Here is a 15,164-nt window from a genome sequence, read left to right as displayed (position 1 = left end):
GAACTAGCTTGATAAAGTCTTAAAATAACCATTACCACCTAAGACAAAAAGCAATTTTATTTTCAATTAACAGCTTTCTTCTTTCTGCTTCTTCATGCAAGACCCCAATAATGTGTAGGGATCAAACTCACCGAAACAACACAGTCCACGACAGGCTTCTTAAGAACACTTTCTGCTGTCTCCTTCAGTTTGGACAAAAGCATGGCAGTCACTTGCTCCGTGGTAAAATTTCGCTCTTCCTCCATGTATTTCACCTGCAATAAAAAAACAAAAGGATCTAAACTTAATATTTCTTCATGTCCTAAAAACCTAAAATGAATAATCTCTAAATCATCAATGGAACATTAACTCAGGAAGGAATTAAGAAAGCTAGTTTCAGAAGCGAAAATAACTTGAAGGTCACTTTTAGCTTTTTAACATGCTTGTCAAGCATGATACCTGGAGATGAGGACCACTATGTAAACGGTACGTTGTGACCACCAACAAAACTTGAAGACAATTACCTGGGCAGAAGCAAATTGGTATAGCTCACTATGACCCACACTGTTCCTCCATAAAGGGATCTGGTGGTGGAAACTATTTTACCATCTGACGTACTGTGTGTATTTTACTTTGTTTACTGTGTTGACTTTATGATCATCGTCCCAATTAGGATCCAATCTAACGCAATGGTTTTTGTCAGATTTGTTCACTGTCATAGCCCCAACACGGAGGACAAACTTGACACAATAAATACTTGTTGAATTAAAGAATAAACGACAAACAAAGCTTCAAGATATCCTACACCGGGATAAAGGTATGCAACTTTGACAACAGTTACAAACTTTAACTGTTGAAAAGACTGCCTAAGTAAGGTAAGGTCCTATTCCACATGCCCATACTCTCCAAGTACAACCCAGACCAGAAAATGTCACTTTCTTCTTTTAGTTCCTGCTCCAACTCAACTTGAACACCACCTTCTCACTCCCCAGCCCAACCATAATTTATTCTGGTTTAGAATTTAACAGTGTCTCACTTTATTGCATGATAAAGATGGGAGAATAACCCTCCCAGTGAGCCTCTTTCAAAGCTACCCCTTCTTCCCTCATTTAAGTCTTCATCAATTCCTCCAAGCTCATACTTGGATCCACTTGTTCCCAGGTCTTCTCCCTAGTCTCTTTCTCCTTTGGCACTTGTAACGCTTCTGACTAAATCTGCCAATACCCATCCTATTTCTTTCTTGACTGTAAGTATCCCACATTTCCTCAGCTCCCTTTCCTTTTTTCCTCCTCTGCACTCCATATTTATCCATTATTAGGCCCATTCAAACTGTTCTAAAATTATTGCTGAAAATACCATAAGTAAACCCAGTGATCATTTTTCAGTTATCAAAAATCTTCACTTCCAAATTCAAGTGAATTCTCAGCTACAACGGCACAATTAACTACCTTTTCCCCACAATTCTCATCATCTCTTGGATTTTGAACCTGTTCCCATGATCCTTATTTCTCCAAATGGGGTGTCTCAAACACCACATTTCCTCTCTCTAAACTCAGTTGCCTGAAAAGCTCAAATACCCTTCTGGATTCCTCTTATCACCTGAGTGCAAGAGAGAGATGTGTTCACCGTACCCATCCCTCAGCCTCTAATCTTTTTTGCATGATCAGTTCACTGCATGCTTCACAAAGAGACTCTCCTAGATGTTGCAGAGATAGCAAAGACTAAACTCCCTTTTCCCCAAAAGAACAACACCTCTCCAATCCTACTGTCAAGAGTATGACCACATATCTGGCAGTGACTTTAAAGCGTTGATTTCTTTGCCTGCTCTTCTGGAAGTCATTCACTAAAATCATACCAGCAAGACTGCTGCATTAGTCAACAAGACAAGTAGCAATGGCAGTTAACTTCACATCATTACCACCTATCTGTCCAACCCCTATTAACAGTGCCACCTATGGCTCCCAAATAAAATCCAGATTATTCAAAAAATGCCAATGGTCTTTACTAGCAAAAGACTTTCCAAAGCATTTGTAACCATTTTCATTACAACTTGAAAGTAGAATGGTATAATGTACAATGACCTGATAACATAAAATACTGTATTTCAATCATTAAGGTATTATCTTGAAAACCTTACCTTTATACCTGTTAACCCAGTGGGCAACTGCACAATATCATATGCAAGTTTAGGTTTTTCTGCCTCCACAAATGGATCAGAGAATGCTCGGCCATGGAATCTTTTAAATCCTTGGACTGTGTTCTTTGCATTGGAAATTACCTAAGAAAAAGAGTATCAGAGTCAAAGGGTGGAAAGACTAATAGCAATTAAATTATGAAAAAAAAAATTCAACAATCTCAGGGTTAAATTAGAATCATTTTCCTTCTGAGTTAGTTTTCTTCAGCACTAAACCTTTCTGAACAATGCCTGCTAGCTTGTGAGGTGAGGAGTGAGGGACCTGTACAGGTCACATGCAGGGCTAGGACCAGAGCCCAGACTGCCTTACTTCCTCATGAAGACAGGTCATTACCCTTATAAAAGTATTCTCTGTTCTTAAACTTCTAACAAACATTTACATAAAATAATTTTTATCTTTTAAAAATTACCCGTAGTTTGTGATTGGAACTTTCCATGGGTCAATCTGGCAGTATGTATCAATTCAGTTATTCTACTGAAGAAAACTTACCATAAAGGAAAAAAAGATGACACTAAGCCCACAAAGATAATGCAAATAAACTGACAGAGCATTATTTATCACAGCAGAAAACTGCAAAGAGCCTAGAGGGTAAATGACAGGGGAATGGGTAAATAAATTATGGCATATCCATACAATGGTTAAGATTATTTTAGAAGTCTGGAGACAAGTATCTATATGATATGATGTCACTTTCTTGGGGTGGGGAGAAAAACATTTATATGCTTAGAAAGAGTACAAAAGGTTACACATTAAGATATTAACACATTAAGATTTTTGGATAATGGTAGTATGCTAACTTCCAAATTCCTTACACTTTTACATCTATATTTTCTAATTTCTCTAGAATAAAGTATTATAATTTATGGGAAAAAATGCTGGCAAAGGACATTCAAAAAATTTAAGAATGAACTTCTGCTTAAGACTTATAGGCTCCTCTTCCCAGTGCAGAAGTGCAACAAGTCCCAAGGAAAAACAGCAGAGCTCCTCTGCATCAGGAATGTCAAAAGGCACAAACAGAAGTTCTTTTGTAAAACAATATGAGGGTTCCAAAGTCAGGCCCTGTTTCAGTAAGCTGCCAAGTAGAAACTCAGTATCACAATAACTACGTCAACCTAGTACTAGGCAGCCAGTTTAGTACAATAACTATTCTCAATAATGAAAGCAAGTTTAAAAACAGGAAGAATTCACTGGAATTTTAGAAGGAAAGACGTTTCAAAACAGCTCTGTACTTGCTATCTACTGTCTCCTAAAACATCTTGAACTTTCTGAAAATGAGATTATAAAACACCCAATTTAATTAAATTGGCCAAGCACCATTTTCTCGGGCTTATAAATCTTAGGTGCTGCCTGGTCCAGAAAAAGAGACAGTTATTCATCCTATACGTTGCTCCAGATTGAACTATTAAAACATCTAACATGCAACTCCTTAATTTTATAGCAACCTCAGACACTCAGGAAAATAGAACTCTTCAGGTTCTGCTGCTCTGGTTACAGAGGAACCAGCAAATATGTCAGGTTCCTGGTTTAAAAGTAAACTAATGATAAGTGTGCTTCTACAAGTATGTTTTCCTTCCTTGAAAACCTTGATCAACACTGACCTTAAATATGAGTAAGATGAAAACAGAACAAGACACTTTAACGAGCATTTAAAATACCCAGGAAAAAATTAAAAAAATAAAATACCCAGGAACAAGCAAACCTTGCTTAAACAATATCTGGATAAATACATCCTAGCACTTTGCATTAAACAGATTATATATGTTCATGCTATTTTAAAAAGCTATTTGTTTCTCACTCAAGTACATAAGAAGGATCAGGTTCATCTCTCTCAATTGTACACCCAGGGGCTCCCAGTGTTGGGCACATAATGGGCACTGAAATACTTGCTGAATGGGAAGGATAGACAAACCACAGAAAAAAGTCACTTTAGGGAAAAACAAAATTCTACCTGGCTTTTAGCTGCTGCTCCAATTGAACGATTCTTAGGACCAAAAGAAATGCAAGCCCTAGAAGACAAAACAAACATTTAAGCATCAAACCTTACTGTAATTATTACATCCAAAACCAAAGCAAGCAAGGACTTCCCTGGCGGTCCAGTGGTTAAGACTCCACGCTCCCACTGCAGCGGGGGAAAGGTTCGATCCATGTTTAGGGAACTAAGATCCCACAAGCCTCACAGCACAGCAAAAAAAAAGCAGGCAAGATTTTTTAGTCTTAGCCGAAAAGCCCTATTATTTTTAACTGCACACAGTAAGTCTATGATTTTGACCTTTCTACTGAGTAAACTGTCCATGGAATGCACTGCTTCTTAGAATAATAGGAGTTCGTCACTTAGATGTTGAAGTACAAGTTTGATATGACCATCTGTCTGAAATACTGGAGAGAGGTGGACTAACTAGTCTCCACTATCCTCTAATTCTTCAAGTCTGGTGTTCAAAATTCCAATATAAAATAGTATACCCTATCAATACATCAATAAAATGTTCTTTGTGTTTAGAACAGCTCATAACTTCACCTAAGAGAATGGTCTATAAACCCTGAAAACAACTCTTGTCCTATTGTAAATACTGAATACGTAAAAAGTTATTTTTCTAGAACTAGTTTCCAAGGACTCAATTTCTTTTTTTTTTTTTTAAAGACTCAATTTCTGACAAGGAACTTCATTCCCACTTCTGAACACATTCTTCCAAATCAATTCATATACTGCCTGCTGGTTTGATCTATATGCTGCTTATTTTAGAAAGCAAAATTGAAACTTGCTTAAAGGTATAAACACTTTAAAACACTGTTTAAGCTTAAAAAGTCAGTTATTTTGGAGTTGATGTTTTTGCTACCATGGCCTCTATGCTTCCCCCTGTTTTTCACTCTGGAACCTTGCATATATTTGTCACCTCCCTTTCCAGTAGCTGATTTCTCTCAAGCTAAAATAAGATCAAATTCACCCATGCCACCCCCAAAAAATCCAAAAGACAAAGCTCTTCCCAGAGTCCATTTCTCCCTCAGGTTAGTAAAGCCTTCTCTTCCTCCTACTTAATAATAATGACTGCATAAATTGCCTATATGCACTGTCTCATTTAATCCTCATAAGCACCCTATCTTATTCCCACTTTATAGGAGAGGAAACTGAGTCCAAAAAGGTATTAATAAGTAAATTTGTCCCCAGTCATACAATCTGAAAGCAATGGGAGTCAGGACTATAGATCGTTTCTCCATACTTTACACTATAGCTAGCTTTGACCCTCTCTCTATCCTCCCTGGACCCCTAATTCTTCGAACTTAGTGGAATGAGTAAGAATAAGAGCTCTGCAGCCATACTGCCTTGGTCCAAATCTGACCACATTAGATGACCTATTAATTAAGTAGAACTGTTTTACTTAGATAAACTTACCAGCCCTGTACAAACTGGCAGAATGCTCAGCCTCTCTGTGCCTCAGTGGCCCTTTCCAACCAATGGTGCAAGAATCCCTGTGAGCCAATCTCCCAGAGCAGTTACAGGCAGCTATGCCCTGTATCAATATGACACAGCCTGGGATTTCATCAGATTTCCTATGAACCCTAAGCTCTATGGGCCTAGAACATGCTGGGGGGTAGCCCCTCTAGAGCACAGGTGTCAAGCTCAGCCTTTCTGCAAATATACCACCTATCACTTTAAAAAAAAAAAAAAATTCCTAAGTACCACTTAAATGTCTCCCCTATTACAGCCCATACAGCCCTTTAGAAAATTGCCCACCGTAATCTTACCTACTCCATTCACCCTGTCCACTCCTTCTAGCCTATGCATGCAAACCTACATCTTTCTAAAAGCCACCAGATCTGAATTTCTAAGATGCATCCCACCAATACCTCAATCCCAACATAACTAAAAGCCAACATTATTTATCTTCCATTGTTTCCTGCAGCCCTGTTTTCAAGCCTTCATCTCCTCAAAACAATACTAGCTCTAAGAACGAAAAAATTAATGTTCCCAACTTTATTGTATGTCCGTTGAAGGGTTAATTTCCTATTCTACCTTGGTAACTCTGAATCTGTCTTGCTTCTAATTACCTTCCAAACAAAAACATTACCAGCAAATAGGGTCCAGATTCCTTAATGTAGAACCTAAGGCCTCTCACAATCCCAACCCCACCCCCATTTTCCAGGTGTAATCTCAAGCACACAGTGCCCCAACACAAGTCAAATAGTCTTCCAATCCTCCTGCTTTGCTCTACCACTTTTGCCACCTGAAATGCCCTGGTCCTTCTAAATCTCACTCATTCTCCAGAGATATCACACACTTGTGATGCCTTCCCAATCCCTCTCAAGTAAAAATTGTTTCTACCTCTTAAAACTTATTAGACTTGGCTTAAAACTTACTGGACTTTGGGCAATGTGAATGTAGAACATTTCCATCATCACACAATGTTCTACTGTACAGAGCTACTCTAGGTAATATTCTCTTTGAAGTCAGTTAACATTTTTACTTACTCTTAAAATCTACATCTGCCTTAGAAGTAATAGATAGGAAATGGTTCTTATATCTTGAAAAGCTAAATAAAAATTTGTCTCAGTTCAAATTATTCATCCTTTTATTCGTCTACATATGCACACACTACAAACAGTTCCCAACCACTTACAAAGCAATCAAATGTCACTAATGGAACATCAATTTTCACCACATAATATAGCAATTACACCTCAAACAAGGCATAACTCTTACAAAGTATGGGCAGAATTCACACTTTTCTTATCATATTATAGAAAATCATTAATATATTATTACATAATGCTTACATTCTAAAAAAAGTTCTATAACAAGCCAACTAGTACGTTAAAGAAAGGAATCCTTAGCTTTTCCACTTTATGGTCAATTTGATTGAGTTGAACACATGTACAGTAAAAAGAGCTCAGGCTCTAGAATTAGACAGTATGGGTCTGTCTGAATCCCTTCTCTACCTTTCTAGCTGTGTGACCTGTTAATTAACTGCTCTGAAATTCAATTTGTTCATCTCTGAAATGGGGGAAATTACCACACCTACCTAATATGGTTGTTATAAGGATTAAATTTGTTGATCCACTTTTAAAGGACTTTTATCAGAGACTGGCACATCATAAATAACATTAGCTATTACTAAACCTCCAATGAAACCTTGGTCTGAGTTTCATACAAAAAAATATACCAACTAGGGAGTTCCCTGGTGGCCTAGTGGTTAGGATTCTGAGCTTTCACTGCCATAGCCTGGGTCTAATCCGTGGTTGGGGAACTGAGATCCCACAAGACACATGGCACAGCCACAAAAAAAAAAAAAAAAAAAAAAAAAAAACAGAACAAACCAAAAATATACCAACTAGTTTGCTATGAAAATTGTGCTTCACCTTCTCAAACTATCCACTAAAACCCACTCAGCCATCTTTAAAATCATGAGGAATAAAAAGTCCTACCATTTCCTTTTCAAAAGGACAACTGAATGAGGGTAGATATGTTAAACAGCACAAATTGAAGGGGTTTTTAAACTAAAACCTTACTTAAAGAAATCTAATACTTAAATGTGAAAAAGGCCCAAAAAGATTACGTCATTTTAGGGCCAACGCTAGAACCTATTCAGTGCTTCCCAGTGCAAGCTCATCGTAGAAAATTAGAAAAGTATAAAAAAGAAAATAGGGATTATCAGTAACTCCACAACCAACACCCTCCCACCAGAGATGGCCATTACTATTTAGGTAAATACTGTTATGCAATCCTAATAAATTAAGTAATTATTTATTTATTTATTTATTTATTTATTTATGGCTGTGTTGGGTCTTCGTTTCTGTGCGAGGGTTTCCTCTAGTTGCGGCAAGTGGGGGCCACTCTTCATCGCGGTGCGCGGGCCTCTCACTATCGCGGCCTCTCTTGTTGCGGAGCACAGGCTCCAGACGCGCAGGCTCAGTAATTGTGGCTCACGGGCTCAGTTGCTCCGCGGCATGTGGGATCTTCCCAGACCAGGGCTCGAACCCGTGTCCCCTGCATTGGCAGGCAGATTCTCAACCACTGCGCCACCAGGGAAGCCCCCCTAAATTAAGTAATTCTTTTAAAAAGAGAAGCTAAATACCCCCATTAAGTTTGTTTCTCCTCAACAAACACTCTAAAAAATCTTCAGTGGCTGAATGATTCTGTCAGGATTTGGACAGGGAACAAGATATTTAAAGGAAATATGTATTGATACTATTTGCCACTCACCAGGAAATTCCAAAATTTCACATAGCCTGCATGCAATCCCTATCTATGGCAGGAAGCCTCTCTTTCATCCAAGCAGGTCAAGCTCCCTTGTCCCACAGCTTTCATTTTTGAGCCTTCATACGCCAGGCAGTGTGCTAAGCATTCTACACTTGATTCTCCCAAATACTCTGAGACAAGAACTATTACTGACCCAATTTTGTAAATGAAGAACTGAATAAAGGCAAGTTAATGTGCCCAGAAACATAACTAGTACTAGAGTTCAGGATTCAAAATCAGGACTATCAAACTCCAAGTCCCACACATACATACTTTTTTTTTTTTTTTGGCTGCATTCTCCTTGCAGCGCGCAGGTTTCTCTCTAGTTGTGGCATGCAGGCTCCAGAGCACGTGGGCTCTGTAGTTTGCAGCACGCAGCCTCTGTCGTTGAGGCGCCCAAGCTCAGTAGTTGTGGCGCGTGGGCTTAGTTGCCCCACTGCACGTGGGATCTTAGTTCCATGACCAGGGATCGAACCCGCAACCCCTGCACTGGAAGGCAGACTCTTTACCACTGGACCACCAGGTTAGTCCCCATACATACTTTTGTACTGCCTACCAAACCCTCTAGATTTATTCCTACTTCTATACCTTCACGCAGACTGTCCCAATCCTTTCTTCATGTTTTCTAATCCTGTTTGCTCAAGTCCCACTCTTGCCTTTCCTTATCACTCCATCCCCCACAGATGTGACCTGTCCTCTGAACTTGTACAATTAAGGTCTATATTTAATAACCTTGCGCATAATTGTACTCTCTATTCTTATTCTATTTACTGTTGCTTTACGTCATTCATATTTCCAACTAGAATGATTACATCTCCACAGCAGGACTCTATCTTACACTTCCTCTATACTTTACACAAGGTCAAGTTAATGCTGCTAAAAACGGCAGTACTCAAGACACTTGCTACTTGACTGATATTACCTTTCCTCCATTCCAAATTACAGGCTGACATTACACAAAGTTAATTTAAATCAAGTTCAAGACTTCTCTGTTCTAATCTTTAAGTCCTATAAATAATCATCTTTTTAAACCAGAGAATAGCCTTTGTTCTCTTTCCTGGGTAAAAGATACCACTGACCAAACATTTATGCATATTCTGATAGGATGTTATAAACAGCTGCAACCAGCACAGATCCTTAAAAGGTACAGTTTCATGTTTATAAGTGTGTGTAGGACCACTCTCAGGATATTCAGACAGCTGTGACTCTAATTTCTTATACAATATAAGAAAATGAGTTTTTCAGAGAACCTACAATAGTATTTAGACTATCAAATAAGAGAAGCAGGCAAAACTGGCATGGAAATGGTTATTAGGTTAATCAGAGTACCCCATGGTCACTGCCTTAGCCCAGAACTAGAAAATACCCAAAACAGTTGATATCGAACAGATCAAACAACTCATACTAGCAAGATATGCAGTTCCTTAAGAACCACAAACTCCTGAGTCAATAAGATTTACACATTAAAAGCTACATATTTGATAAACCCTAAAGGCAAACTTCCATAGATTTCATTTTACTGTCCCAATATATGGTCCATGAATAAAGAGAATTAATAAAAAATACAAAAAGGTAATAATAGCAATATGAGCAAATAATTGGGCAGTATTTACTATGTAACAGGCACTATGCTAAATATTTTATATAATTTTAACTCATAATCCTCACAAACCCCAGTGAAACAGAGAAATCACTTACGTTCCTGGTGTAAATTAATCCCTTAAATTTTTGTAAAGTATTCTGGCAATAGGTACTGAAATTTTAAGCATATATATCCTTTCACCAATTTCACATCTTGAAATCTATCCAACAAAAATAAAAGTATTAACATGTAAACATAAAAATAAAAGACTTGTTGAAGACTATTTCTAATTGCAAAAATTTAGAAACAACCTGAACATCTGAGGAAAGCATGTTAAAGCCATAATGTGGACTATTATGTACTTAAGGAGGTAAATTCATATTTACTGACTCTGAAGGATGTCTAAAATATAAGTGAAAGAAAATAGTTACAAAATACAGTATGATCCTATTTGTTTATATGGGCACACACGCCCCCACATATATTTGTAGAAGTCTAGAAAAAGTTATGCAAGGATAGACAGCAAACAGCAAATAATTAGAGAGGAAACAATTTTACTTAGCACTTTATTTTTGTTGTTGTTGTTAAAGCAAACAAGTATTTTATTAAGTCAGAAAAAGTTTTAATTTAGGAAACCCAATTTAGAACCTGATGACATAAAGTTCCTGTAGATTACACCTACCAATTCTATATACAAAGTTGTATTTTAGTTCTTAAATGAGTCTAAGAAACTACTTTGATAACCTCAATTAGACATGAGAAGTGTTAGCAGTCTGAAGCTTTAGTTAACCAATCAGCTTTCCTATTCACTGAACCCAAAAGATCCAGTCATCCTGACACTCTACCTAGATCTACAACGTGTAAAGATATTCACTCCATAGAGGAACACTTTTCTTGCACAAATAAGGTATCAGATATTAATCTGCCAGTTAGCCAGAACCCACCTTACTTTCAGCTTTTGCTCTCAAGGGCAGTTATTAACAGACAATTTCATCTCTTCAAATTCCTAATATACTGTTTTATGAGGAACTAAGTCCATGAAAATGATAACATAAACTATTCATACACAGAATTATCTTCTTAGGTAACTCATCTCTACCCTATAAATTTTGTACAGTACGGCCCAACTAACTCCTGTAACGTTTGGCAGTCCATTAACATTTTTATTCCAAAGAAGCTTTAAGGTTGTACTCTTTCTACGGTAATAATCCAACTAAATATAAAAATAGGCTTTCCATCTTATTCCAAAGCCTATGGTCATGAAATATCAACACGACACTCATAATTTAAAACTCCAAAGTTTATCTCTAAGCCGCCCACACTTTTCTCCCATGCTTCCACACTGGTGGAGAGCAACATAAACTCCCACGTGGACCAAATGATTGCAATATCCTCCTAAGCATCATCCGGCTTCTTCTCTTGCCCTTCTCAAATAAATCCGTTCTCCACAAAAAAGCCAATCACATCTTTAAAATATCAATTGGATCACCTCCCACAGCACCTAGATAAAAATCTTTAACATGATTTACAAAGCCCTGCTATAATCTAACCTGCCTTGCCTAACTCCTCTGCAGATTCAATTCACAGCATTTTTTCAAGTGACTATAATCCTCTCAGTCTGTCAAGTATACCTCAGTTCTTCCTCACTTGCTATTCCTTCTGCCTGGAACAACTCTTCCTCGCTCCCACCACGAACCTCCATGGTAAAACCCTACTCATCCTCTGGGTTTCACCTTAAATGACACTTCTTTAAGAAGCACCTTCCATCACCACCCCATATCCAATTTAAATTAGGTCCCCATCATTGTTTTCCGTACTTTCCCATCTGGGCCTTTACCACAGTCAGCAATTACATATTTGTTTAGCATCTGGTTTTCTCCACTAGCCATGTCCATGATGGCAGGATCTTACTTGTTTATCAGAGTACCTTCAGTGCTTAGCACAACAGCTGGCATATTAGAAGCACTCATTATCTGCTAAAATGAAAGGAAGCCTAAATTTGGTGGGAAAGCAAGGGTTTCTTCTAGGTAAGACTCAACTGGCTCCTCAAAAATGGAATTCAAATGCTGTTGCACCCACAATTTTAAATGAGTTACTTTCACCATACCCAACCCTCCAGAACCTGCATCTCATTCCACTCTCACACTAAAACAAACCTATGTCACACTCCCTGTGTACCTCTGAGATATAAACCCATTCTTCCATAATCACTGCTTTAAAAAAAAAAAAAAAATCAACCTTTCTGCCCCCCATGTTCTACTTAGCCAAAGACTCCAACACAGAAATCTAAGCTAATCGAGATCATAGTTCAAAAACTACTTGAATGTATGGCATCCCTCTAAGTTCCCGGGAAATATAGGAACATGTAAGGAAAATTACTTTTAAGTATTTAAACAGATATTCTTATCACAATTACATGGTGTATCCGGTCACGCATCAAACAGTCTTTGGGACAAATTTAACTGTGATCTGGGAAGATTAAATTCTTTTCTGAAACAACTCTTTCAGTTCCAAATAATGAGATTCATTGTAAAACTGTTGTAGTTACTATTTGTCTAAAGGAGAAAAGGGGGCATAAGAGTCTAAAAGAAAGGACAGGAACACTTCATTCCAATATCTGGAATTCTCTTACTTTTGGAGCTAAAGTATGTTCAATTCTAGCTGGGAAAAGACCAAAAAGTTACATGCCTAACTCAGTGCTCTAGCCCTCTTAATTTGAGGAAAACTATCTCTACAGATGAAGCAAACTAGCATCCAGAGAGGAAAACAGTAACAAATAGAAACTTAATGCTTAAATATTTAAAAACTTCATTGTACAATACACTTCCCTGGAAATACAAATTAGACCCACTGTTAAAAACTATGAAGATGGGAGGGTTGGGGATTGGGCTGTGACTGCTAATGAGTACAGGGTTTCTCTTGTGGGATGATGAAAATGTTTTAAAATTGTGTTGATGGTTGCACAATTTTGTGTCTACACTAAAAACAAACTGTACACTTTAAAAGGGTTAACTGTATGGTATGTGAATTATATCTCATTAGTTAAAAACTATAAATAGGGGCTTCCCTGGTGGCGCAGTGGTTGAGAATCTGCCTGCCAATGCAGGGGACACGGGTTCAAGTCCTGGTCTGGGAAGATCCCACATGCCGCGGAGCGACTAGGCCCGTGAGCCACAATTACTGAGCCTGCGCGTCTGGAGCCTGTGCTCCGCAACAAGAGAGGCCGAGATGGTGAGAGGCCCGCGCACCACGATGAAGAGTGGCCCCCACTGTGCCCTCGCACAGAAACGAAGACCCAACACAGCCATAAATAAATAAATTTTTTTTTAAAAAACTATAAATAAAATTGAGAAAGGAACATCAAACTGTAGTTTTGGATCTGGGATGGGTTTTGGGGGAAGCACATGGGTTAGGTCTAAAATAAGGGATAGAAATTTGATAAGTTTAAGGGAAATGTTGTCAGCCTTCTGGGTAGCAAAGATCAGTCTGGTATAGGGAGCAATCGAGTTGGCCAGAAATTGCTGAAGAAGTGTAACAAAAGGTAGGGTGAAAAACGAGCCTTAAAACAGAGGCCCTTAATGAGACACAATGAGATCCTAGCAAATAACAGAAACTTCTTAAAAAGATTCTGGCCAAGAGGAAGACAATGTACATAGGTGTCTCTATGTACAAAAGACTCTTACCCTATCCAAGGAAAGACCTGGGTGAGTCATGATTTCTTAGCGCTGTGTCTATACTGGCTCCATAACTTACCATAGGTTCTAAAAGTCAAAGTGAGCCCCTGAGTCATTCATTAACAATTGCAGCCAACACCCTGGTTGGAATGTATTACCGTGAAAGCGGAACGCTGTTAGGGGTAGGTGCGCAAAGAATGACAGCAGAGAATGACCCAACATTCAGTTCAATATACTGAAGCGACGTGAAAAACCAAAGTGAATGCAAAGGTATCCAAAAGGCATCGATTTTATTAAATCCTTTTCTATATCTTTCCGTGCCAACCCTATCTGGAGATCTCCGGTGCTCCGACTCCCTCTCTTCCGGGCGCCACCCCACCCCCCACTCACGTGGGACTCTGGCCTCTGCACTGTCTTACCGCCTGCCGGCAGACGCCAGACCGGTTCAATTAAACTTTTATTAAGCTCCTGCTGTGTGCAAAGCTCCCAACTCTGTGCTGGGCTGAAGAGACGTCAGTACGCCCTGGGCCTATTATGTGCCCTCTAAAAGAGAATCTCGGTCCATCCCACATCCCGGGCCTGCCTTCGCTCCAGCTCCTACCCACAGCCTCCGCTGGTCCAAGTACCCACTCGGAGCCCTCGCTCGGCCGGCGGGCCACAGAAAAAAGGCCTCGCCCCTGCGCAGACCCACACGGGAGGTCGCGGCCCCTAGTGACCTAAAACGCAGTGGGGGTCCACTACCCACCGGAGTTTCGGCTCGGAACGGAGGTGACTGCCCGGCCCGCGTTCCCCAAGCCGCGAGGGTCACAGACCGGAGCAAGCGCTACCTCCCCACCCCACCCCCCCACCCCCAGTGCACGCGGCTACCCTGGCCCACACTCACGGCGTGCAGCGGTCGCTGTATTCATTAGCGATCGTTTCGATGCCGCCGGCGCGGGCTACAGCGACGTAGCAGCTCTGGAACCCCAGATCTATGCCCACCACCGACATGGCGCCGGCTACAGCTCAGGCTCGAGCCCGGGTCCGGCCGGCAAGACAAGACACGGACCCCGGCGGGGCTGGCGTGCGTAAAGCGGGCCGCGTGGGCCAGGGAACCGGGGCTAGTGGGAGACGTGCGGAGGGCCACGCAAGCGCCTAGGTTCTTGGAAGGAGGGCCACAGCGGAGGACACTACTCAGGCCGGCTCCGGCTCAGCGGCCGCAGCCTGGGCGCCGGTAGCGGGGGCGGAGAAGATCTCGAAAGGTCTCGTCGCGACGAGAGTAAAGAAGCAGCGCGAGAACTGAGGGGGAACGTTCTCGCGAGACTCCGGCTCAGCTGCTTTTCTTCCCGAGGCCTCGCCCCCCCCCCCCCAGTTACGTACAAGTGTACGTCACTCCCAGGCCCAAGAACCTGGGAAGGGGCAGGGCCGCCGAAAGACAGTTGGGAGGTGGAGTTGGTCATTGAGCATGCACATGGACCCCGCTGCCGCGCTAAGTGCGGCGGCAAAGAGCAGTGGAGCACCTC

General features: G+C 40.3%; 1 protein-coding gene across 1 annotated transcript in view; it reads right to left on the bottom strand.

The window, feature by feature from the left end:
• Positions 1 to 14,893, bottom strand: part of HSPA4 (heat shock protein family A (Hsp70) member 4) — a 42,333-nt gene extending 27,440 nt beyond the window's left edge. Inside the window, exons 1-4 of the mRNA XM_036846292.1 lie at positions 14,546 to 14,893; positions 4,123 to 4,180; positions 2,117 to 2,257; positions 132 to 254 (exon numbers count right to left, since the gene is read on the bottom strand). Of these exons, the coding sequence (XP_036702187.1) occupies positions 132 to 254; positions 2,117 to 2,257; positions 4,123 to 4,180; positions 14,546 to 14,652 (429 nt within the window). The 5' untranslated portion in view covers positions 14,653 to 14,893. The remainder of the gene's footprint in view (positions 1 to 131; positions 255 to 2,116; positions 2,258 to 4,122; positions 4,181 to 14,545) is intronic.
• Positions 14,894 to 15,164: the final 271 nt, after the last annotated feature.

The sequence above is a fragment of the Balaenoptera musculus genome, chromosome 3 (genome assembly GCF_009873245.2).
Source record: "Balaenoptera musculus isolate JJ_BM4_2016_0621 chromosome 3, mBalMus1.pri.v3, whole genome shotgun sequence".
Taxonomy (NCBI): domain Eukaryota; kingdom Metazoa; phylum Chordata; class Mammalia; order Artiodactyla; family Balaenopteridae; genus Balaenoptera; species Balaenoptera musculus.
Note: the sequence above shows the minus strand (reverse complement) of the source record. Positions and strands in the feature narration are given on the sequence as shown.